The sequence below is a fragment of the Drosophila pseudoobscura genome, chromosome X, assembly GCF_009870125.1.
Source record: "Drosophila pseudoobscura strain MV-25-SWS-2005 chromosome X, UCI_Dpse_MV25, whole genome shotgun sequence".
Lineage (NCBI taxonomy): Eukaryota > Metazoa > Arthropoda > Insecta > Diptera > Drosophilidae > Drosophila > Drosophila pseudoobscura.
In genome coordinates, this window is record NC_046683.1 from 38370193 (window position 1) to 38396973 (window position 26781).

Here is a 26781-nt window from a genome sequence, read left to right on the forward strand (position 1 = left end):
TATTGCGGTTGAAAATTACATATTTTCAAACGTGTTTAATAATAATGATTATTCACAAGAGCAACATAAAGAAATGCAAGAAGGATAAGAACACTTGTAAGCACGTTGCTGCAAAAATTGAAAAAATGTAATGGAACATTTTCACATTTCGAAAAGTGGTGGTGAGAGAAATGCTTCTAAAGTTATATCATTGAAGAAGAGGTCGTGGCAAAAATAATATAATGTTCCAGCAGTGATCCCAAACTCCCTGTTAAATTCAGTCCTGAGGAAGTTATAGAGATCAATGTAGATGGCCGATTTACGAAAAATGCATACAAGCTTGTGAAAACGAAAACTAAATCTCCCAACGCAAATATTTTTCCAAGCTACGATTTATTGAGAAACGCTAAAGTGAAATGCTAGCATCCGAAAGTTTTCACGTAAAAATACAATGGAAGATTTAATGCATGCTCTTCTATTTACATCTGATCCCTTAATTTCAAAGTTATCAACATTGTCATCTAGGCTTTCCAAAGAAAATATAGAGTTGGATAAAGAAGTTAAAGATTTGCTATTGGATGTCAACTTTGAAAAAGACGTTGTATGTTCCGATAGTTAAGCTATTGACATTTAAATATATTTAAAATTACATAAGTTACACTGGTAAACTATCTTCAGAATGGTATTTTCGAATCTTTAAATATTTTGAAGGATCAGAACTATCGTATCTTTTTGATATAGTTGACTGATTCTACTGAAATATGGAACAGTCATCCGGCTATTAAAAATTTAATTAAGATATCTCTTAAATTACGCTTGTTATTAATATAATGCAACTAGATTGACCGTTTCGCCCACTGTGCGCCGCCAGGATATGTTTTATGGGGAGAATTGCCCCTTATACTCATATATACAAATATCTATCTATGTATACATACTATATGTGTATATAGCACTCTGGGATGTGAATTTAACACAAGTTTGACTGCGACAAATAAGAGCAAGTAACGTCTCTTGCTTAAGTTTGGCTATGAGCTTGAGAGTCGCTGAACAAAAAAACTATGAACTATATTCAAATGCCAGGTCGTTCCGATAGGGACTAGAAAGGATAGGCAATTGTCTGAAGTGAATGAATGAATACAAAATTGAATACAGTTTAGTTAAACTAACTGCTAATTGAATAACCAAAAACTAAGAACTCTGTTTTTATAAAAATTGTATCCAGTAGCCTGAGCGAAGATCATGTCATGCAGCGTATCGTTACTTATTATTGAGAAGTATTTTGTTTTAGAGTCTAACATCGAATAGATTTATAAATTAGCTGTTTAAGGAAAGTTTCTAAGATTAGTTACATTCTCAATTAATTTCCAAATTAGCCATGTACAGGTGCTCGAAAATTGACAATATTTGCAACTTGGACAGCTACCCGATTTTGGCCAGGGGTCCCCAAACAAGCAATGCACAATACTCTCGCTCTGACGTGGACCTCATAGAGTCCGAGCTGAGCTTGACGATCGAGATGGAGATGGAGCAGGATCAGCAGCAGTTGATTGTAGATGAAGATGCCACCAGCCTCATTAGCATTAAAAGAAACTCAAGCGGCAACAGTGCATGGAAGAAAGACTTCGTTTTGTCGGAGCGTCATTTGGAAGACGAGCCGGTCAAGCTGACACAGAAGGTGTGGCAGAGGGGCATTCGTCCGCCGTTGGGCATGTGGCTGGTGGGAGATATGGAACGATTGCAGGAGCACCTGGACGAGAATCTCCTGGGTGTGGACGCCAAGTGGATGCTGTTCACATCGGCCGTGATGAGCGGTCGCTGCATTACAATGCTGAAACAGTGTCCCCCTTTCAATCGTCCTTTCAGCCGTTCGCAAATCGAAGCGATGCGTGTGGCAACGATCAGAATGCCCGTCATGACCACCGTGCAGCGCAGTGTCTACCAAGACTTGCTATTCCTGACCGCCGAGCCCGCGACCGAGCCAGAACCCGAGCCCCACATCTCGCTTCTCCACTGGCTGCTACTAAAGAGCAAAACGCCGCATCTGCAGCATGTGCCGCTGTCAAAGCTCGATAGTCTCTGGGAGCAGATCGGCCAGAATCCCGGCTGCCGTCCCGATCACTTTTTCCGGGTAGAGATGCCGTTTGCGCTGAGCGTTCCCGATCTGGTGCGACCTTGCGTTTTCTACAGTGGTCCGATTGATGTCCTACACAGCCTGATCGCCGGTCCCATAGACTTGAATAGCAAGTACCTCGAGCTCCACGACAGCCTCATTAAGGCCACCTTTGTGTCGACGGTCTGCGCCTGTTGGGAAAATTCGCTCTGCGGTTCCACCCTCAGAACTGTGGCAATCTGCGAAAAGCGCTCCAGTATGGTTCAGGTGCGTTACCTTCTTATGTTCAGAGGGACTGAATTAGAGATGTCTTTACCGCGGGAGCTGCGCCTCGAAACCGTGGATGTGGTAGTGACCTCACTAAGTCCCCAGAAGTCGGACAAGATGAATATGTGGACCAATATGCTGTGCAAGGCGCTCATGGAAGAGGGCCCCATGTTTGGGATAGTGGCGGCTGCTCTGCGTGATGTGTGCGGTTTCATCCGTAAACATTACAGTTGCAACAAGCACTGAAACTCAATTGTATCCTGTGAACATGTCATGTATCTGCCTGTGGCATAGGAGTATATGATTATAGACATATTTGCTTATTGACATGGATAGACCTGAACACGGTGCCCTTGCCCCTTCCTCGGGGACTCCCTGGGCTTTGCCTGTTCGCCGAGGCGTAAGTGGGCAATGAAGTGCGTTGAGCATTTTGCGGCTCTCCTGATGCCAGGCCACACCACACACACAATCGACTGGGTTTCGATGACCTCGTTGCTAGCGTTTATTAACGCCCGCTCAATTCTCTGAATTTCTCGCAGTGTTGGGCAACTCTGGTATGTGGAGATTGGGATTGGAGTACGATGTGCTGGAATTTAATCGATTGATACCCTTTCAAGAGGGGGCTAATGGATTCCAGTTAAGCCTAATGAATTTGTGGCTCCCTCGGTTTCCACTGATAAACTCCTGTTAAAGTGAAAACCTGGTAGTGTTGGGCAGGTCTATCATAATGAAAAGCTTTGGACATTTTACTGATGGTTTCTAGTGCCGTTTTCCAATTTAACGAGTTTTGAGTCTTTCTCTAATATCTATACAGTGATTGCAAAATTTTGGACCTAGCAAGGGCCCCTAGGTTAATTCCAGTGAAATTTTGAATTTCCAATAAAAGGTTTTAGCTCCTTATGTTTTCTCAGAATAAGTTTTCTGTTCTCAGTGTGATATCACAGGAGTCTGCACACAAAATTTGTTTTCTCTAGCTCTTATAGTCTCTGAGATCTAGGCGCTTATCGGGACGGACAGACGGACCGTCAGTCTTCGCTATATCGATATAATAAGTATAATTAGTTTTCCAACCAATGCAAGAGCCGTTGAATACCCATTAGTTAGTTCTAGCGAATTTTTGGTATGCAAACGCAAGGTTTAAGCTTATTTTCTTTTCTCGGAATAGCTATACGTATTCGGAACTGTTGGGCAATCCTTGAAAGTATGAGCGGAAGCGCCGTTTAAAGAGCTATCTTATGGGTGCTTAGCGAGAGTTTCTCCCGGTCTCCTCTATGGGGAGGTCGAAACGAGCTAACGAAATCTGATTGATGCTCGAGAGAAGGGCTTTGATATTTAATATGAATTCGTCTTTAATATGCGAAAGGCAATCGTGTGTACAAATAATGTACAGGCAGATAAACACGCCCAGACCCGGAAGGGGCCCGCAGATGGGGCCTGATGGAGGGAGGTGGATAAACACCAGCGAGAATTCTGGCAAATGGTCACGGAAATGGAAACGAAACAAATCTTGATCTCGTCTTTGTCCCACTCCCTCCATTTGTAGTTGGTATCGCCGTATCCTCGTATCCGAGTATCTTTGTACCCGCATCGCAGCCCCCAATTTATATGCAGAACTGTTCACACTCAATTGGCAGTTACGGCGCGATGTTCAAGCTGTTTTTCTTTCACCCTGCTTATTTTTTCTCATTTATTCGTGTACTTTTGCTGTTGCTGCGACTGCTTCTGTCTTTGCCTTTGTTTGGCTTTGCTTATTTTCACTTGCTTTCACACGGAAATTCCGTTTATCATATTTTCGAGCTTGGCAGTGTAAACGGGGTATCGAAGCTTGGGAGTGGAACAGGCCTGAGTCTGAGAAATCGTAGATTTATAGTGATCAAGACACAGACAAGACACAATGGGATCACTCTTAAACGGGATCTCTCTTTAAAGCATTATTTAAGGCAAATATTTGTGGCAACGCTTAATCAATGGCCTAAGCAGAGACTGGTTATAAAATTCCCCCATATCTTATTAATTAAATTATTATATTATTATTATATCCCCCAGATATTTATTATTAATTTTCCAACATCGATTCATTTAAAATAAAACGCAGCTGCCATAATATCCCCGTTTATCCACCTCCCATTGTATTAGCTGCCTGCTAATTAATCCCTGGTCGATGAAAGTGACTTTGGCATTCGACTTTCTTTGGGTCCTGGGTTTGCCTTTGGACGGGGCAGGGCTCTGTGCGGTTTTTTTTTTGTTGCTTTCCCCTTTCATTTTTTTCGCATTTGCAATTTTATTTATTTATTTTTAGCTGCTAAGATTTATGCAAATTGATTGCGAGTCTATTCAATTTGCATATTTATCAATTTGTTTTGCGTGGCTCAGTTTCAATTTGGTTTTTTTCAGGGGTGTGGTGTGTGCTCTTGCCTTTTCGTTGGCTTTTCCTATAGCTTTTCCCATGCCTGGTCCTGGGCAAGAAACCCACCGCTGTCTGCTGTTGTTTGTCTTTGGCAACATATTATAATTATATTCTCGACTCGATTTGCATAGTACTGAGCTCTGAGCTAATCCGTTCTGAGGATCCAAAAGCCATCCCCCTGGCAGACATCCAGCTATGCCCCAACACTGACACTGGCTTATTAATAAAGATGCAATCCAATTAGCGGGCGGGGCAACATCAAACGACACTCAAAGCCAGAGAGTGGGGACACGCCTGACGGAGCGATCAAATATTAAATATACGCAAAAACTAAACCAACTGCGACAAAACTCACCATAAGAAAATTATCATTATGATAATTAAAATCTATGGCTAACTGTAACGAGGCAGGGACTGCGAATGCGAATGGGAAAGGGACTGGACAAGACAGGACCCCGGGGCTCATTTGGAGAACGATACATACACTCTTGGCGTATGTCCATCCATCAGCTGCCATCGCGATAAGGTGGATGCTTATTAAAGGCAAATAAATCTGCTCCCCAACAGCGGCGTGATGAGGAAAAATATTTTCGTTGCGACCTGGCAACCGCAGCCCCGACTGCCAGCGAACCACCACCACCACCACCAACAGCCACAGTTTAGCTGCTAATGGCATCCGGAAAGCTGGAGCTGGAGCTAGGGCTGGGTCTGGAGCTGGGGCTGGAGCTGGGTTAGGGATAATTATGATTCCAAGGGCAGAAACGAAACTTAGAACGTAAAACCCATATAATTCCCCGATAAATATTTATGTGGGAGGCCGAAGTTTCAGCGCAAAAACAACTGAAGGCTTAGACGCAGCAGAGGAATATACACTCGTAATTATTTCTCAATGAAGAGAGTTGCAAGCTTAATTTTTTTCGAATAACAATAGCTTGGATATTTCTGTTTGAAATATATTTGAAAATATAATTGCATGTTTCCAAAGAAAATGATTATTATACCCGATACTCAAAATGAGTATTGGGGTATATTAGATTTGTGGTAAAAGTGGATGTGTGTAACGTCCAGAAGGAATCGTTTCCGACCCTATAAAGTATATATATTCTTGATCAGCATCAATAGCCGAGTCGATTGAGCCCTGTCTGTCTGTCCGTCTGTCCGTCCGTCCGTCTGTCCGTCTGTCCGTCCCCTTCAGCGCCTAATGCTCAAAGACTATAAGAGCTAGAGCAACGATGTTTTGGATCCAGACTTCTGTGATATGTCACTGCTCCAAAAATATTTCAAAACTTTGCCCCGCCCACTTCCGCCCCCACAAAGGGCGAAAATCTGTGGCATCCACAATTTCGACGATACGAGAAAACTAAAAACGCAGAATCGTAGAAGATGACTATATCTTCTAGAGTGCAAAATCTGAACCAGATCGTATAAATATTACAGCCAGAATCACGAAAACAATTTCACTCTTTCTCGCTCTGTCTCACTCTAACACACAGGTTTCATGGTCGGTTTTGCCAATTGCAAAATATGAGTTCAAGGATCTCAGAACCTATAAAAGCCAGAGCAACCAAATTTGGTATCCACACTCCTGTGATATCGGACCTTGACCGTTTCCTGTCCAAATTTCGCCACACCCCCTTCCGCCCCCGCAAAGGACGAAAATCTGAGGCAACCGCAAATCTCAGAGACTATTAAGGCTAGAGTAACCAAATTTGGTGCACACACTCCTTTAAGATGTCACTATAAAACGTATATCTCAGAATTTCGCCACCCCCCAAACGGCCCCACAAAGGACGAAAATCTGTTGCATCCACAATATTGCAGATTTGAGAAAACTAAAAACGCAGAATCATAGATAATGACCATATCTATTAGATTGCTGAATCTGGATCAGATCAGACCATTTTTTTAGCCAAAAGGAACAAATCAATTTGCAGTGGCTACGCAGCGCCCGACGTCACGCTCAGACTGATTTTCTGTCTCTCTCGCACGCACTCTTTGTCGTGTCGTTAAATATTAGCGGCGTCTGCCGGAGGAGAGCCATACTGACTTAGTATCGGGTATAACTGTAGAGTTGCGGTGTCCGCAGCAACTCACAACGTTCCCCCTCGTTTTTCAAGTGCAGTCTTTTTTTTTTTTTAATTTTTAGCAAAGCTATTAAATGGAATTGATTTCTTTATTGACGATTATTAAATATATTTTTTTCCGGTAAATCGACTTACAGATTAATTACATTTATGATCTGTTTATAATCTGATAATTGTTGAGACTTGTTAGTGAATAAAAGGGTCATAATTTTCGTGTCGTCTTGATTTCTAGAGATATTCAAAGTGAATCAGCACTTTTTATACCCGATACTCAAAATGAGTATTGGGGTATATTAGATTTGTGGTAAAAGTGGATGTGTGTAACGTCCAGAAGGAATCGTTTCCGACCCCATAAAGTATATATATTCTTGATCAGGTTCAATAGCCGAGTCGATTGAGCCCTGTCTGTCTGTCTGTCCGTCTGTCCGTCCGTCAGTCCGTCCGTCCGTCAGTCCGTCCGTCTGTCCGTCCCTATCAGAGCCTAGTGCTCAAAGACTATAAGAGCTAGAGCAACGACATTTTATATCCGGACTTCTGTGATATGTCACTGGTACGAGAATGTTTCAAAACTTTGCCCCGCCCACTTCCGCCCCCACAAAGTGCGAAAATCTGTGGATGACTATACCTTCGAAAGTGCAAAATCTGAACCAGATCGTATGAATATTATAGCCAGAATCAAAAAAACACTTTCATTCTTTCTCGCTCTGTCTCTCTCTAACACACAGGTTTCATGGTCGGTTTTGCCAATTGCAAAATATGAGTTCAAGGATCTCAGAACCTATAAGAGCCAGAGCAACCAAATTTGGTATCCACACTCCTGTGATATCGGACCTTAACCGTTTGGTCTCAAAATTTCGCCCCACCCCCTTTCGCCCCATAAAAAACGAAAATCGGTTGCATCCACAATATTGCAAATTCGAGAAAACTAAAAACGCACAATCATAGAGAATGACCATTTCTATCCGGTTGAGGAATCTAGATCAGATCGGATAATTTGTATAGCCAAAAGCAACAAATCAATTTTCAGTGGCTACGCAGCGCCCGACGTCACGCGCAGAATGATTTTCTGTCTCTCTCGCACGCACTCTTTGTCGTGTCGTTTAATATTAGCGGCGTTTTCCGGAGGATAGCCATTCTGACTAAGTATCGGGTATAAATGTAGAGTTGCGGTGTACGCAGCAACTCCAACGTTCCCCCTCGTTCTTTATATTTTCGGGGTGTCAAGAGATATGGATGTTTCTTTCATTGAGATTATTTTTTCAAAATAAGTAACTGGAAAATGGCTGATGGAAGACGGAGGTGCACCCGACTCCCTGGTTTCTCTTCTAAGTCGTTCTTCGGCACACTAATCAACTAATCCAAGCGATCCTATAGATCAACATACTCTTTAAACCTATTCACGAAATAAATGGGTAGCAAATAATATTAAAGGTAAATAAATACAATAATTGAAAGTCAATAATATTTACTTCGGGTTAGAGTAATAATAACACTTTCATAAGCATTGTATTGTATGAGCATCGAATATGTAAACATCTGCAAACCGCTCGACAGATTTTTGTAAAAAAAATGTGTAGGCCAAATTTTAATTTGTGCCTTTTGCGAACAGAGGTACCGAACGACATGTAAAATATGTTGTTATGTAACACAATTATACTGACTGAGTACGGGGTATAAAGTAGAGCCACGGCCCTTGTCCTTGCGGCTCACAACGTTCCCGTTCACGCTTTCTCAGGTATTCATTCGGGCTTGATGGATCTTATTTAGTCGCATCTAAAAGGATCGATACATTGTCAAATATTAAAGCATACATAGATACATGTATCCATATGTACTACGTCTTAAATAAACTTCTTTTGGAAGTTTTCACGTGAAGAAATACATATTTAACGACATTTTTCATCCGGAAGATACCATCTGTCTTATTCACTTAGTAATAGTTTTTCGGGTTTATTATGATATATTAATGGGACGGTCGAAAAAAGGAAAATGACAAATTTAGAGGGAGAATGAAGAGCTACTATGTTACTCCTCTTACTTTCGCTTATTTCGCGCTTCTTTGTCGGATGTACATATCTGGGCGTGACTGTATTTTTGCGTAGGTGTGTCAGTGTGTATCCGTCACTGTGTCTTTCTCTGTGTACAATGAATGCAACTTGAGCGCTCGTAAAGCAGAAAGAACCATCCCAGCATTTAGCAGCAACAGCGCTTTTTTAATGTCGCCGTGTCCTCGCTAAGGGCAACATTTTCTTTTACGAGCAGTTCTCTGTTTTTCATCCCTTCCCTAGCGGTGGGCTTATCTGCGTTTGCACAGCGACGAAAGAAGGACGGAAGGGGAACAGAAAGAAAAACTAAAAGTTTTCCTCCGCTAGAACAGGCCCGTCTAGGCCATCACAGCCATTAAAATGCATTCATATGCGATTCGCATGCCTCCTCCATTGTTTGACAGCTGTCAACTGACAAATCTTCTTCTCCCTCTCCCTCACTAACTCTCTTTCTCTCTCTCTCTCTCTCTCTCTGTCTATCCCTTTCACTTTCTCTTCCGTACTCTTTCACTCTTACTCATATTCTTTATTTTTCTACTTTGTGCTTATGTGTGTGTGCGTGTCGGCTCTTCTCCTGCTCCTGCTCTCCAGGGAACCGATGAAATGGGTAGCTTGCCCACCAATAGCCCTGTGGGGGACTTGGCTGCTACTTCGCCGAGAATCGCAATTGAAATCGGCGCGGCGTTCCGGGCTCTGACCACTTGAACGGGGGGTTTGGATATGGTGGGTGTATCATCGGTGGTAAAGGATTGGGGGTAGTAACATTAGGTAACTATGGAAACCCCCGATGAGCGATTAAAGCGAAAGAAACGGTGATGAACACTCTTGTTCGTTTTCCCGTGCTGGTAGAATCGAACACCGTGGGGATTCTCACGAAATCAGGGATCGATAGAGCTTACGACAGAGCTTTCCAGGATATTTAATAAACTTGGTAGTGCTTGAGGTTTGTTTAATGATGTTACATTTAGGTAAGGATTCATTGAATAATTAATCAATTAAGTATCTTATTGGGTTAGGGATGGAATATATTAAAAAAAAAAAATAATTAGGTTAATTCTGGCTGGCTTTTAGTTTCGTTTCGTTCCTATACTTCCTATACTAACGAAACAGACTGCTTATACCCTTCACCTGAGTGATGCTCTTCGGGTGAGGAATCTTCCCGGATCATAGTCAGACGAGGGAAAAGGTAGAAAGGTAGCGTAGAGAATTTATTAGTTAATGGATTGCTATTATATTGAATAGCACTAATGAGGTAGGTGTGGAGTGGTCTTGGCTGTCGGAGGACCCACACTGTTTTTGCTCTGACGGCCACCAAACAGACCCTAAATGAAGATGCCTGATGATGGAGGTTTGCCACCTCCCAACCAGTCCCATATGCTTTCGATAAAGGTAGTTTAGATGCAATCCACTGGGAGGTCGTGGGAAGCTTTCTTAAGAGGCGTCCCACCCTTTAACCACTTCGGCTTATTTCCTCTGAAGGCATTTCATATCCAAAACTAGTTGGATATGCTTGAAAAATAGTTCAATATGCCTTCCTTTGAAGGCATCCCCAGTTTAAAACTAGTGGATATGCTGCCTTTCGAGGCATAGGCATCCTAACAGAGCAGTTCGATATGCTTCCCTCTCAGAGGTATTTCAGATCCCAACCACTTGGTTAGGCGTCCTTTGTCGGACGCTGGCCAATTAAAGGCAATTTCCTGTCTTGTTTAAAGGGTCCTTTTAAGCACCGTCACCATGGCAGACACGCCCTTCAGCCCGGAAAAAGCCGAGTAAACAACAACATCTACAACAACAACAATTATAGAGAGCGCATCGGGAATGGAAATGGACAGGGGAGGCAGCGGCAGCGAACCGACGGGAACTAGGAAAAACAACAGGAAGCGGCAAAATGAACAAATCAGTCGAAACGGAAGGAAATGCTTAAACGATAAGAAAATCCCGTTGCTGGCAAGCTGTGGAAATATTAAATATTATTACTGCTGCCTGTAACTGCGGCTTCTGGGGCTTCCACACATTTTTTCCCATTCTGTCCATCTGTCCCACCGGATCTGGCCGAGACGGGCATTTCCCCAATAGCCTGAAAGGGAAAGTGTTGCCACCAATGACTAGGGAATGAACGATAAATGAATCGAAAGGAGCTGTCCTAGATTCAGAAGCCGGGAAATAGCAATATACTCAAGAGAAAGCTCAAGAAAATATTCTTAAAAAGTTCTGAGATATCACTTTAAAGAACTCGTCATGGATTGATTCAAAGAATTAAGTTGATTCAGAATTAAGCAAGAAGATATTGCATGATCCAAGTCGGCTAGATCCAAACAATTTAAAACCAAATCGTTTCAGGTATAAGTCAAATATTAATTAAAAATGTATTAAGGATAATTTCAGAGACGCCAATCTGATTCCGTCGAGAAATGAGTACTGAAATGATTTGGCCAATTCAAAACATGACTTGAAACCGCTTTCTCAGAGCATTGGCAATTCGTTGCCCGTAAACTTGTTGCCAATATGGTTTTTATTATAGCAGCTGGTCGTGTCGGACGGCAACGATGGGTTAATGGCTTTTCCAATGCCTTTCCCACAGGCCCCTTGGCCGTGTCCGCGACGTCCTTGTGTCGTCTCTGCTTCGTATTGTTACAGCTTCTGTTTCTGTTTTTACTTCTGTTTCCATTTCCGTTTATCGTTGGCGGGTTTTTTCTTTTCTGTTGTTTTTCTGGGCAGTTTTTAATAACGCGAGTTGGATGTCAGATGGATCATCCCCGACTCTGACTCGGTGTACGTCTCCAGCATCAGCAGTCAGCGCCGTCATCAAATTTTATGATCGCACTCAAACACTCACGTGCCCATCCAGTCGAGTAATTAATGGCAAACGGAAACAGCCAGCAGGTTTTATGTTCCAGTATTTGGCGAAAAAATTCGAATGCAATCTTTTTATAGTTCCGACGTAAAACGGGGTACCAGAAGGTGGACTCTTCTCAATAAAATTCGTAAGAGAATTTTATATGATTTATATTGCTGTGCGAATGTCTGTTTAATTAATTCGGAAAATGTTTACAATTTATGGCGATTAATGCCCGCCCCGTCTACTACTTGGCACAAACACGTTTATCAATCAGTCGCAATTAAAAGCTTCTCCGGCCACACTTGATTGTCTTGGGGCAAGTACGGGGACGGAGGATGGAAAACATAAATGGGAACTGGGTGAAAAAATGTCCTTTTCCTCTTCGGTAGTGACCTTTGTTTCAACTTAACGCCATTAATGTTAATGTTGGTCTTTGGGGCGCATTTTCCCGCTTATTAACTCGGCCATTTGCACTGTTTTTCTTTTACGCCATCGCGTTCAGGTTCCCCTTTTCATTTTCTTTCGTTTTGTTCTTTCTGTTTTTACTTTCGCGTTTCATTTTCCTTTTTCTGGTGCTGTCCCTCTTGTTCAATTTCTCGCTCCCAAAATCTAATAAAATTTCATTTCAGATTTTCCACATAGAACTTTCACTCTCCCTCGCATTTGGTTTCCCTGCCATTTCTCAGTCGCTTTCCTTTTCTCCCATTTTTTTCTGATATCAAATTTTATTTCCACATTCGCTTCCTCTTTAATGTTAATTTCTGCTAAGGCCATTTTCCCCATGAAACTATGTCCGTTTTCAAGCTCCGGTCCCAGCACTGGCGTCAAGTTTCGAACGATGTTTGCTCTTCCTCCCTGTCCCCACTGCCCCTGCCACCGTGTTTTTCTGCGGTATTACATTTTGTTACTATATATAAATTGAACATTTTGCTGCAATGCCGCACACATTTTGCCTGTTGCTTCACTAAAACAGCAATAGAAACAGAAGGAGGAACAGAGCCGAGTGGCGGGAATATAAATGGTAGGGTAGGAGGCGGTGGTGATGGTTCTACGGGATGAACAGATAGCAAGCCACTCGACACACACAAGTACGATGTAATAAAGTTAGAGGCTGTCAGGCGGTGTGCCACAAAGAAATGCGGTTAGCAAGAAGACAGGGAAGGCGCACGAACATGTCATTGTCAAGGACTCTCTCGGAACTCAAAATATACCACACAATTCAAAAATATGTTTATGTATATTCGTGGGGGTCTGCGTCTGGGCAAAAGGAAGCAATCAATAAAGAAGTAGCTGCCTCGTAATGCTCATAAATAAATGAATGCTCCGGCGAGCAGAGCTCCACTCAAGCGGTGCCCCAATAAGTAGGCAGCGAAATTTCAGGGAAAACATTTACATACATACATTCATATTTATACATATGTATATATATATATCTATATATCGTCGATTATAATGATGATGAAGGTGGGGGTAGATGAAAGCTTCGAGTAGTTACCGCCAAAACCGCTAACGAAGCAATTAGCAGTTGCTACAGGTGCTCCAGTTGGGCTGTGGCATCAAGTGCCAGAGAGTGGGTAATTGTCAGGGGCATTCTAAAAACCAGTACAACCCTACAATCGAAGTCGACGATTCCGAATCTAAGATAAGCACTACTCTCAGATTTATCACTAATGAAATGGCATATAAAATATGTAATACATGTACATATATTTTACACTGTCTTCGCCCTTTCTGCACCTGAAAATAGGTTCATCAGCTTTTTATATATTTTATACAAATATAAAAAGACTCTCAAAGGGGATTCCTTTCTTGGGATTCCTATTAGAGTATGAATTTGCTGGCCTGGCAAACTGTCCGCACTGAATAGAGCCTGTCCCGGGACAAGCAAATTAGTTGGTAAGATTTTATATATATTTTTATCCCAGCTGAAAATGCAAAAATGTAAACGAAATAAAATGTAAAGCGGCTTAAGTGTTGCCGCATAACTTTTCGCTAATCATTAGAAGGGTTCCTAGCTCCCAGCTTTCAATTCCACTCGTACTCTTTTTCCGTTTCCTAATTAGTATGACATACCTCCAGAAATAAGGATATACATGGATAGAGGCGGGTCGGGGGAGCTAGTCACACATTTAAACGCCATTTAAGCTACATCGAGGCCGTAGTCCGGGATTCCGGCACCGGGGCTGTCCCTATCTCTACCCCATTTTCCCGTGCGTAACCAGTTGCCGGTTGGGGCAATTAATTATGTATACAAATATTCTTTTCCATACTTTTTGGCGTGCAGCAATTAAAACCGACGCAAATCTGCTAGCTCAAAAACTCAAGCCCAAAACCGATGCTGATGCCGTAGCTTTGTGTTTGTTTTTACTTAAATAATTTTTCCATTTTTGTTTCCTCCGTCCTTCCTCCGCTCTGTACTGGCTATTGCGCGTCGCCTTGTCTTGTAGATTTCTAATTACGACAGCTTCTGGCCCGGGTCTTTCTTTGGGATTTCGCCAGAAGTTGTTTGAGACGCGGCTTAATTATGTCTGCCCATCTTCATCATCATCATGGCCATCCCCTTCTCCGGTTCCTGGTTCATCATCCCCCAACAAATGATGGAAGCGAGAAAAATTTTGAACAAATTGAAATTTGATAGAAATATATATGTAAATGGAAAGCAGAACGCTCGAGCGTTTGTTGGATTGAGACAATTTTTCTGCCAGGGCTGAAAGCATACCCAAAGCACCCTGCAGGGTCTCTTTGGTCCGTGTTTGTACAGCGTGTACCCTAAGCTCGAACGTAAACAAAATTTCAAATTATATTCAAAAATGCTTCGTGTCAGGTGAGCGAACAGACTTAAATCGAAAACCGTAGCTACGGTCCGCCATGGGTGGGCTTGAATGTGGTCGAGACGGGGAGGTACGCAGGCCCCGCTGAGTGTGTGAGAGCTGTAAAAATGCATGGCCGAGCGAAATTGCTGGCAAACAATTCAATTATCTGCCCAGTACTGTGAATTGCATTTAAACTCCAGAGTTAAATACATATATATTTTTTTTTGCAGTTCATCGCGAACACTCGTATAAGTACGTATTCTGTGGAATTTCTCAACACTGTCAGTGAAGAGGACGGGTGCTTACTGTGCTCAATGTTCAGCACTAAAGTTCAGGGTGGGGAAAAGTCAATTAGGATTAGAATTTTCGCTACGGCTTAGCTTAAGTAGTTCCCGTTAGTAGTTAAGTAAGACAAACTTTTCCCATCACTTCAATAGAGCTTGAGAGGACGAGACCTACCTAGAGAGATGAAGGGTGTTAATACCACATTTAATCTTTAAATACTTTGCGGTACCGCCAAATGCAAAGCTTTGCACTCTCGTACTTGAAAAAAAGTTGGTTTCCAACACAAAAAAGAATAGCCTTAGATCTTCTTTTAGTACAAAAAAAGGAAAAAAAAGTTGGTGGAACTTAATTTATTCTTTAAGAATACTAAAATTAGAAGGCATGATGGCCATCTATTGTATTTCATGCATTATTAGGATCCACTAGGGTTTGCTCTAGGACTTATCTTTGTTGTAGCATTTTAGCATTTACATACTCGTGTTAACACTTTCACTCCAGCTCAACGGTGTTAAACAATGACAAACGAGAATTTTATAAGTTGGAGAATACAGTGTTTCAGAAATCATTTTAAACAAACCGAAAGTGATTCTCAAAGCTTGGAATAATTTTAAAGGGGGACCAAAAAGTGGTAATTGAAGGAGAGGTAGATTGGGAAGATTAAAGAGGAGAGAGGAAAATGGCGGTAAGAGAGAAAGAAATTGTAAGAATCCTAAATGAATTTTGCGTTGGGTATTGTTTGTTCTACTTTGGCTTAAATTTTATATGTAAAACATACCCAAAACTTTAGTTTGCACTTCTGTTTTTTGTTCTTTGGTTCTGTTTTATGTAACCCTCTGAAAATTTCCCCAGCATTTTTATCGCTCAGCTTTCATTTTAACACGAGGTTTACCAACACTGGTTGGAAAGGAAAACAAAGACCAACACAATGAAATCTTCAACTGCTGGGATTAGACCCTTGTCTTACATTTTTTGAAAATTCGGTTCTTTTCCATCCTCTGCTTCTTTGTGGGGTCTGTTGGCCAAACACACTTTGAAACTGGGACTGGCGGAAAACGTAAAACTTTGAACGTAAAATTGTTCAAATACATGGTTTTTCCAGGGTCTTCTCTCGTACGACTACCCCCCCAATCAACTTTGGTTATGCGTACTCCTACAGACATGTGTGTGGGGGGCTCATCTCTGTCTGTGGTCGCCTTGGGCACTTCTGAAACAGGTGAAAGAAATGGAAAGCCAGACAGAAGTTGGCCCGGCTAAAAGTTTTTCAATTTGTTTATGCATCCAGCACAGAGATGAGTGAATTATGGCATTAAAATTATGAGTGGGGGCCCCGCCAGGGTCGGCCTATCGGTTGGCACACCACTTCATTTCTGCCCGAATTCTGCTCTATCTGAGCGATGGTCAAACAATGTTTGAAATATTCATGCCGTATTCATTTTCCTCTTGAAAATTTTGATAAATGTTTTTCCTAAATTTTCCATCTTTCTTTTCCTCCCTGTTTTTGTGTTGGGAAAAATTGAGGAAATTGTAATAATAGCGATGCGAATAAATAATTCATTTACGCAAGGTGACTTTATGGACAAACCAGGAAGAGAAAATTAAAAAAAGTTATATAGGGCATGCATATGTATGTACATATGTCAGTAGAATTATACCCGTATAGATTCCAGAAGTCGCTTCATTTTCCTTTCAAAATTATGAAGTGACAGGCAGATGATGATATTTCATTTACTTTGTATTGCCTGACCGAAAATTGAAGGGGGGATGGGGATAAAGTGGTTGGAGGAACGAAATGCGGTGCTTCGGAAATGAGAAATGTGAAAAGGAAGCTGTGGGAGACACAGCCGAGGCAGAGAGAGAGGGAGAATATGCGTGGCAGATACTGTGGGTTACTGTTTCTGTTTCTGCTCTTGTTTCGCCATCGTCATTGGCCACTGACAATGATGGAGGAAGATTGATGCCTTTTGCCCTGCCCCAAAATTAATGCTTCACCCACACACACACACCCACATCCAAATACACAACTATGTACACAAAAACACTCGCACACACGTGAATGGCAGCCCTGCATTACATTATCCAAGCATATACACACCTCCCAGGGCTACCTACTGTCATTTGAGTGAAGCAAATTGTTGCACACTTTTTGGAGCATGGCCTCGTTCTCGTCCTCGGTATCGCATCATGATGGATCTGCTGGGACCTGGGAACAGTTGTGGGACTATTGCCCGTAATTAAGCGATTCACATTGTGCTTTTCACCAACAAATTGTAATTCTTTATACAAAAATATGCTGTTGGCAGGGAAGGGTAAAATATCCTCCATGAGCACATCATCAATGATGATAACCTCTTGCAATCTCTCTCGAGCTGCAGTCTGAGAGCTGTCCTAGCTTAATCAAAGCTCTAAGATATTCACAACTAGAAATTCATTCATTCATTCAGTTATGATAGCTATTCACTGACTGCATGTCTGAGTAAAGTGTTGAAGCTTCATTTCTTATTTTTAAATGCATAGATTGATATGATATGCATAGCTTTCCATCTTCTTCAACTGATTCCAAAAAAAGGGCATCTTATAGTCGGTATTTTGGCTTTCATTGCTACTTTTCTTTTTTTTCAGTAAATGTTCTTTTAATCAGTGAAAATGTTGCCACGATTCTGTGGACTTTTGGGACTGAGGGACACAATGTGCGTAACAAGGAAATGCAATTACGGAGCACAAAAAAATAAAAAGTAATCAATGGCCATCGCTTTCGGGCAGTCCCGAAAGCTGGCCGAGTAGCTGCTCTGCTTTGCTCCCTGTTCTGATACCCGCTCTGGTAGCTCTTTGGCCCGAAAATATGAATCACTTCAATAGCGGAATCAATAATTAAAAGGCAGAGCACATACGCGGGCAATCACACAGAAGGGTAGGGGGAAAGAAGTCGAAATTGAAACCGAAACGGATCCGAAAACAGAGGAGGGAGAAGGGAAAAGCAAAAAAGCTGAGTGAAACCAGAGCAAACATCTGGTACATTTAAGCAGAGTTATCAAGTATACGATCCGTTTGCCGAGCAAGGAGAGACGGAGAGAGCTGTGCTGCGGCTGCGGCTGCTGCTGCCGTGTACAGGTGCACATTAAATATTAATGGTTTTTGGTGGCTTACGCAATTTGTTCCGTTATTAAAATTGCACTGCCTTTGTGCGTCTCCATCCCACTACTGCTCTTCGACGAAAGGATGAGCCCAGCAAGGACGCACCACCAAACAACACCCACGGCAGCGGCAGCATATTACGAATGTAAAGGCTGCGGCAGCTGCAAATATGCACATGTCTGTGAGTGTATGTGGTACTATGTGTTTTTGACGCAGGCTTAACTTTTCCCTTTCAAACGAGCTGCACGGCAAAATACTTTCCACAGCGCTCGGATAAACCAAAGGGCGGAGCCGCGTTCAACATGGTGATAATGAGCATTTCTCCCTTGCAGCTTTGCTATCATTGGCCTTTGCTCACTGAGAGGAAATGATGTTTGGTTCGATTTCCATTGGAAATCATTGCAGATTCGCATTGACTTATTCTTTAAAATTCGTTAGGAAAAGGAGCAAATAATATGGTATAAAGTAATGGTTTCTTGAATGCCAGAGCTTCTACTTTTTTTGAGAAAAGTGAAAATTTCTACATAAATTACCTAAATGTATTTTAATAAGGAAATGAAAAATGAAAAACCCTACGTGTACCATTGTGCATTATAAAATCTGCGTAGTTTTGAGGCAGCAGCCTAACCAAAGCAGTGCTCCCTCCATTCGATTCAGAAAAAAACTACTCAAATCGAACTTATGAACATTTAAATATCAGAAGCAATAACCGAGTCGGCATAGCCATGTCTTTCTGACTATAAGAGCTGGAGCTGCCAAATGTTGTTTCAAGACTCCTGTAATATTACACTGAAATAATTTTTTTTTTAAATTATCCCACGCCTCACTCATGGGATCATTATTATTGCTAGTAGAAACATATAATATTGCAGTAGGTACGGAACGCCTTCCACGTGCTAACTCAATCTCTCTCACACACTTTTCTTCTTACAGTGTGCGCCCCATGGCGGAGAGAAGCGATAATAAACGGCTGATGTTGGCTTGAGAATCGAAAAAAAGAGACAGCTATAAAAAAAAGTAAAGAAAAATGGAAACAAATAAAATCGAATATATAAAAATCTCCCAAAAGGTTAAAAAATTCATTTTGTTGGCAAAAAATCAATTTGATACCAAACGACATATGAAATATATTCTAGAAATGACATAAGCAATAAGCTCACATATGTACATATATGTATGTATACTGACTGAGTACCGGTTATAAAATACGTTTCCGCTAATTTGTCCTCTCCTTTGTTATTCTCCTAGCCTCCCCATTCATGTTTTTAACGGTAAAAAGCAAAGTTATGAAAGCGAAACAAATAAGAAGATTCTTCATCGAAGCGAGCTCTTAAGAATAAGAAAGCATAGGATCTTCCGATCCTGCAGCCAGCGCGTACGCATTACTTATCGTTTACCCCACAGACCAGCTCCAGTGGCATAGCCACAGCAACTATCGTTGTAAGTGCCGTGCTACAAAATTAAGGGAACATACATATTTTTTTTATTGAAGTGTTTCCTTTTTTAATACATTTTTAAACTTCAATATTTCTGTTATATTTTATTTTTGTATATCTGTGGTCAATAAATAATGAAAATATCATAAGATATAATATCCAGATAATAGATTTACACATGCCAAATCAAATCATAGTAATTCTACTATATATACTCTAACTTTTATAATGGGTAACTGTTTACATGAAGTTGGTATATGCTTACTTACTTGAGCTTAATCATTCCTAGGTCGGCATCCATGGCCCAATTTATCGTTCTTTCGACCATCATGTAAGCATCGGACCTTGGATTTTAGACAAAAAACTGTAAAGATAAGGAATAAATAATTTTGAAAAAGATACAAAGATCGTTGAAAATAGTTCAGTGGGTTTCCTTCTTTAATTTTGCTTAATTCCCATATAAAAATCAATTCTGATTAAATTTACATCAATTTCTGACCACCTTAAAACCATAACCTTAAAGTTCTGCGTCAGTTCCAGCCTCAGTCCGTATTTGGTTGCACCGTCGGAATGCACATATGGTAACGGGTGTGTGGCACGCGACGATAGTTTGTCGTTGGCCCAAAGGGTATTCAAAACATAATCATGCTTCACACATATCTACGACATTTGGCATTCGACTGTCTGTCCTTCCGCCCATTATTTTATGGAAAAGATACTCTTGAGAGTGCTTACTTGGCCGTCTGTCTGTGTGACTGGTTCTTCCGGTTTCCGCCGAGTCCTGCTCGCAGCCCGTACTCGTACCCTTGTCATTTTGAACGCATTATTCACACTGAACACGATAATTTGGTCTGCGTGTGTCTGTCTATCAGTCCCTCGGATTGTCAGGCATGCCACAGATTCGCACGTTTTTTCCGGGCTTGGGGGCCAGTATGTGGGTGTGGACTATTTTAAAGTTCTGTTCGCTGGTTCGTTGGTTTCTTTAATGATTGGACTTGTATCGCATTTCATTAAACTGCTGATTTATGTTTAATTTTCAAAGAGCGCTCGAGTCAATAAGTCAAGTCGCAAGTCTTGGTCTTATTTTATTCTAAGAAATTTGTGAAAACTGTTTCTGAGCTTTTGGTTTGGTTGGGTGTGGAGGGTGGGACGGAAGCTCAAGAGGATTAGTAACAAAAAGAGTAACTAATTGATTTATTTGAGGGTTTTGTGTGCAGTTTATGTTCTGTGTACTGATACCTTCTCAACTGTAATCCGTTTTAATGGAATTCGATCATAAATGAAATTCTCTTCCATTAATTGGACTAATATGAGATATCTTTATCTAAGGAATTTGCTTAATAAGAAAGATTATATTCCGCCTTTTGGCAGACTAGGCCAATGGAATTTCCTTGTTGTGCATTTAGTTGCATCCAAGATAACTGTATTAAGTCTTCTGAATTTGATTTCGATGGTAGTATTGGTTTGGTATTGATTTGTAAGACAATATAAAGTAAATTTATTGCTTAATTCTTCTTAATTCTGCTTTAGAATATAGAAAGTGTCTGTTCTTGGGAAAGCATTTACGCAAATCTTCAGAGAGAGAGGAAAAAACCGAAGGAAAAAAGCAGGAACGAGCCCAAAATATCTTTAAGTCGAAGTTAATAAATTTCTTAAAAAGCCCGCTTTGCCCGAAAGCCCGCTCTCCAACACACACACTCTTTCACAGTAAACCAAAATATGTAAACTCATGTCATAATTGAATTTTCATTTCGGTCTTCCTTTTTCCCTGGGTGGCAGAGTCAAAAACCCGCCTCAAGCCAAGGACCAGGACTCGGCTGAATAATTAAAATTAAATGCGGAATAAAAAACTAATTTTGTCACCCGAATGGAGCTGAACAATGTGTGTGGGCTGAAACAGAGAACAGAGGACAGGGGAAGGGACTGGGACTGGATTGAGGCTAAAACAAAGACTGTCAGCTTATGACTTAATGCTATGTACTTTTGGGGAATGGAACACAATCTACGGTCTTATTGAAAACTCATTAAAAAGTTATAAAAATAAAACAGTTCCCCGAAAAGCAGAATGAGGGAGATGCTTAAAAACTCATCAGTTCTGATTCAACTCCTTGGCCTTGATTCCTAAATCAAAACGGAGACGTTAGGTCTGAGTGTTTGGAATTTCTCTGGGGATAGGGGGAGAAAAAGGGAGAGAGATGTCAGCCAAAGGACGACCCCAGAGTTATAGGGGAAAGAGCCATATGAAGGGTTTGGAGTCCCCGGATGACCTATCGGACAAAGACAGTTTGTTAGATCTGGGGCCAACCGCGCCGCCGCCTGAGGATCCGAACGTTCTTACCGTTGGGATCATTGCAGATACCGTAGGCCCTACATCCTACATCCATGCCGGTCGTAGGCACCAATTCCTGCTTTCTCTTCCTCTCTGACAGGAGGTGACCTTGGGGTTCCTGCTCGCTGGCATCGGATTCCGTCGGGACAATCAAAACAGTTACCTGATGGTGGAAAGTGGTGAGAAGTCATTGTCTCCCAATTCTATTGCCCCCACTAATCCTCCTCTTCTTAGACATGCCCCAAGAGGAGATCGAGAGCTTCTTTGAACAACTGTACAGGATGCACAACCTCGGGATCATCATCCTCGACTTTCCAACGCACAAGCGGCTTAAATCAGTGTTGGATAAGTGCAAAAATATGCTGCCCGTGGTAGTTGTTGTCCCCAACAAGGCAACCCTGGGACCCTATCAAGAATGGAAGGGCCGCAAGCATATCCGTGAGCAGGATATGTAACGGAGCAGATTTCGTTCTTTTCATCTATCTCTTACTTAAAAAAAAAATTAAATAAAGTATACACTTCGAAATATCTTCTAAAACAGCGACATGTGTGGCGAAAGAACATTGCGTGTGCTCATAGATGAAGAATTTACATAAAACTAGAACATGTGCATACGTATTTTGAACGCTGTCTCGGCGCAATATAACGCCATCAGATAAACTGCAGAGTTAAAAAAAGACGTTCGTTCTCTTTCGTAGTGACCAGACGCGTTTTCGTTTTGCGCTCCGCATTTTTATACCCGATACTCGAAATGAGTATTGGGATACCCGTCCCTATTAGCGCCTAGTGCTCGAAGAGTATAAGAGCTAGAGCATCGACATTTTATATCCGGACTTCTCTGATATGTCAATGTTATAAGTCTATTTCAAAACTTTGCCCCGCCTACTACGAGAAAACAGAAATTACGCCGAATCGTAGAGGATAACTATATCTTCTAGAATGCAAAACTTAAACCAGATCGTATAATTTTTATAGCCAGAATCAAGAAAACAATTTCATTCTTTCTCGCTCTGTCTCTCTCTAACACACAGGTTTCATGGTCGGTTTTGCCAATTGCAAAATATGAGTTCAAGGATCTCAGAACCTATAAGAGCCAGAGCAACCAATTTCGTTCAAAATCTATTCCGATCCCACCAGTTAATAGACGCTCCGGACCTCCGGATATTGCCACCAAAAGTACTAGGCCTCTGGTGAATAACTCACTAGTGGGGATATCACCAAAATGACCAGTTTTTGTCTCACAGCTGGCCCCTGACCTCACATCTAATGATGTAACTGCTTTTATACAAAGCAAAATAAAAGCCGTCGGTTTAAAGGTGGAGAAGTTTAATTTCTCTTATGCCAGGGAGATAGCTTCTTTCAAAACAAGTGTCTCCCCCAACTAATTTTAACACCATTTGCTCTGCCAAATTTGGCCCAGAGCATTTGGTGGTAAAGGAGTTCAAGGCTAAGAAGAAGAATAGGCCCCCCATAGCTCTTACAAATCATTCCAGTGTGCCATCCTCCTCCTCATATTCCTCATCATCCCGCCCTGCTTTAACCCTTCCAAAAAAAACGAGCTTCTCTTTTAGTAGTATATCAGAACGTTAGGGGCAACACAACTTTTAGAAAAGACTGTTCGTCTCGACGTGCGGGAGGGGTTCTGATTGCAGTGGACTCTAACTTCACGTCGGAACCTTTCACAGTCCAAGTTCAATAGGAACTGGAATTCCTGTGTGTAAAACTTTTTCTTCCCGCTTTTGCTATATTCATTACTTGCTCGTATATTCCACATTCTTCGGATATTTCAATATATGAGCAATTTATACCCGAGCGCTTCCGCTCACTATACCTGAAGACGTCTACCATCCTACTTTCGAAGTGTCGCTAGATATAGGACCAACTGTATTGGATCATTAAAGATTTTGATAAGGCACACAAATTTTTTATAATGCTCTTGGCACATTTTTTGGTTCTTGTGTCCCGCTTTCTTGGCCGATTAGATCTGGAAAACTCCCTTTGTTTACCAAAGAGTAATCCAGTTTAAAAAGCTTAAAATCAAGAACTTATACAACATTTCAAGAAGTTGGTTGACCTACTGCTCACTCTCGCTATGTACTGGCTCGGTCAAACTTTTCAGTTCGTAATGCTCAACGCTATATGAACTATCTATTTCGATGCAGGATAAGTTTTTAACAGGACCCAACCGTTTTACAGCTTCGTAAACAGTAAGTGTAGAACGTCCGCACACCCATCTTCGCTATGATTTTGTAATACGTCGGCAAATATTGATCAAGTAAGGTTAGGTAAGGTTAAGTTAACTAACTAAGATTAAACAACTAATCTATACATAGCAAACGTCGGGGAGGAGCACACCTTCGTAGGTCCGACCTCATCCAACGTGCTAGACCTAACACTTGCAACGGGAAACAGTACTATTGTATCTAGCTAGAGGGTCCTTGAAAGACCCTCCTCTTCAGATCGTAAGTACATTCAGTTGAAGTGCGAATTCAAACACTTTTCGAAGATTCCAGTCTATAGAAACCCCCGGAATACAAACTGGGAAAATTTTAAAAAGACAGTTACTTCAAAGCTGGAAGCCACACATCGTGCAATCCCTCGAGGACGAAGAAGAGGTCCAAGCCGGTCTGGTGGAACCGGGATCTCTCTCTTCAAAGAAACAACCTCTGGGAATTCTTTAAGATCGCCAAGCAAGCGAACGAATCCATCGTCTATGAGGAATACAAACACCTACTTAGGAGCTACAAGAAGGAAATACGTAATGAGAGGTTTTAAGGAGGTTTTTGCCATCAAGAAACAGCAGAGGTCGTTCTTCACACTGAACGAGCACACGATGCTGTCAACCTATTGGTCGACAGCCAAGCGGCGATAAGATCCATGCAGTCGTCCGCGGTCAGTTCCAGAAGTGTCTTGGCGAGCAGGGAGGCACTAGATACCCCAAGCACGACAAAGTCAGTGTGGATCTACTGGGTTCCCAGCCACCAGGGAATCGAAGGCAACGAGACGGCGGACGTACTAGCTAAGGAAGGCGTCGGGCTGGCGAATACGAGAACCGAGAACGTGCCTGTCTCCCTTAGAACGCTGCAAAGCGATCTAGAAAAGCAGGCCAGATCACAAACCGAAATTGGGTGGAGAAGTACCACAATCTGCAGAACCTCGAAAATCATTTGCAAGGACCGCAATGAGAAACTCAGCCTCTACCTACTGATCCTACGGAAGGACTGCAGATTGTTAGTGGGAATATTAACTGGCCATTGTCTGGCTGCGGCGCATGCAAAAAATGCATGAGTTTACCTGTTTCAATATTAAAGGCTTTCAAGGTAACTTACAGACGGATGTTATTTACATCGACTTTAGTAAAGCGACTCTGTAAACCATTCCCTTTTAGCACATAAACTTGACCTTTTAGGGTTTCTGCCCAACCTCCTGAGATTTCAGGTCAAGATTTCAAGCTATCTATGTTCCAGGTCTCAAAGAGTCCTCTTCAAAAACTCCAGTAAAGGTTTCTTCGGGAGTACCACAGGGCAGCCATCTAGGCCCCTTACTCTTCACACTCTTTATTGATGACTTGCCTTCGGTATTAACATACTTTCGAGTACTTATGTATGCGGATGATGTTAAACTCTGTGTCCAGTATAAGGACATTTCATTTCATTCTCGCTTGCAATCCGATCTTAATAACTTTCAGTCATGGTGTTGTGCAAACTTGTTACACCTTAATGCTGGGTTTATAAAGAGATGGTCAAAGAGATTTGACGACGCCTTAGTTAATCGTAGAAAAACGCTTGGTGTGATTTTTGTGCACAACTTGATCAGGGGTGACATAGACAGCCCTGATCTGTTGGGCCGCATAAACTTCACGATTCCTATTAGACTCACTAGAAATTTTATACCCTTGTTCCTTCCACTCTGCAGATCGAATTATTCCTTGCATGAACCGTTTAAGGTCTTATGCTCGGATATAATTGCCTCTACCATATTATATCCACCACTAATTCTTTTCCTCTAATTAAATTACTAATCCTCACACACCTTTCTAGTAATTAGTAATTGTAGTGGTATTCGTATTTGTATTTTGAATGCATGCTTAGTTTTCCTAGTAAGTTTAGTGATAATTTTCCTCGTAGCATATATTAGTCTAACAGCTATCTTTCCTGCATGTTCGCTTTCGGTTCGGTTAACGCGTCGGTAACGCGTTCATATTAGAATACAAAAATACAGATAGTTCAAAATTCGATTTCATTTAATGGAATGGAACCGAAATAAGTTGAGAGCGCTATGATAAACAATGTTACAATATGATAAACATAATTTCCAACACGCGAACAGGCAACGTACTGCTGGCCATCCGTAAAACAGGCAAAAATTATAGATTAATCCCATAGACTTCCAACGATTGTCCTTAAGATTTATTGATTTTCATCCAATCGTGGGATAAGGACTACCTCTCCCTTGAATTTGCCCTTGGATCACATTGTTTCACATTGTTTCTTGACGGATAACCGCGTACCGTTGAAGAAGTAAATTATGCGGCGGAGCTCCTGGCAGATCAAGCGAGTTCAAAAATTCCATCGGATAGTTGATCATCCTTCATCCTCGTCGGTCGGATTTTTATGAATGCAGCTCTCCAGCGATTTAATAATAATAACCCAATCAAGGTTTGTATAATTTTGTGCAATGCCGGTGAGCAAACATATGACGGGAGCGATATCAACCCAGTCGAAACATCTACAAGAATATGGCCATTGCAAAGCGCCAGCAGTTGTCAGGTGAATTCAGTAGCCGACTGGTCGTTCTCCAACTCTACTTCAACTTCTTGACATGCCGAAACCGTGAGTAGATTTATCCGCAGGTTCAAAGCGGAATGTGCAGTTGGGCCGCTTCCAACAATGTGCCAGCAATTCCAGAGCATGCAACATCCTCCGAATTGTTGCCAGAATCACCGAAATGACGAAAGACTTGCATGCCCTACTGGGAGAATCGAACAATTCAATGCCTCCCGTTCCATCATCAACAACCTTCATAAGCGAATCGTACATGTCCTTCTGATCG

At 41.7% G+C, this 26781-nt stretch overlaps 2 protein-coding genes and 1 long non-coding RNA gene across 4 annotated transcripts in view; 2 read left to right on the plus strand and 1 right to left on the minus strand.

Annotated features, from left to right (window-relative positions):
- Positions 1 to 26781, minus strand: part of rsh (Rap GTPase activating protein radish) — a 133521-nt gene that overhangs the window by 86047 nt on the left and 20693 nt on the right. The window contains exon 2 of the mRNA XM_033382295.1: positions 19670 to 19764. Within this exon, the coding sequence (XP_033238186.1) occupies positions 19670 to 19731 (62 nt within the window). The 5' untranslated portion in view covers positions 19732 to 19764. The remainder of the gene's footprint in view (positions 1 to 19669; positions 19765 to 26781) is intronic.
- Positions 18652 to 19458, plus strand: LOC26533518 (uncharacterized). Of its 2 annotated transcripts, none has more exons than XR_001453409.2 (3): positions 18652 to 18835; positions 18898 to 19138; positions 19213 to 19458. It is a non-coding gene; the product is annotated as an uncharacterized lncRNA (long non-coding RNA). The 2 variants fall into 2 exon arrangements; XR_001453410.2 differs by having other exon boundaries at positions 18653 to 18839; positions 19213 to 19457.
- LOC4811755 (uncharacterized) lies at positions 21514 to 22257 on the plus strand. Its single transcript, XM_001352290.3, has 3 exons — positions 21514 to 21760; positions 21830 to 21908; positions 21964 to 22257. The coding sequence occupies exons 1-3, from the start codon at positions 21596 to 21598 to the stop codon at positions 22182 to 22184; spliced, it is 465 nt and encodes a 154-aa protein (XP_001352326.1). The 5' UTR covers positions 21514 to 21595; the 3' UTR covers positions 22185 to 22257.

Excerpts from the sequence above, each read along its gene's own strand:
- LOC4811755 (XM_001352290.3), top strand. The coding sequence starts at position 21,596 with ATGTCAGCCAAAGGACGACCCCAGAGTTATAGGGGAAAGAGCCATATG. Across the intron at positions 21,761-21,829 it reads TTGGGATCATTGCAGATACC|GAGGTGACCTTGGGGTTCCT; the intron begins GTAGGCCCTACA and ends CCTCTCTGACAG. Across the intron at positions 21,909-21,963 it reads TTACCTGATGGTGGAAAGTG|ACATGCCCCAAGAGGAGATC; the intron begins GTGAGAAGTCAT and ends TCCTCTTCTTAG.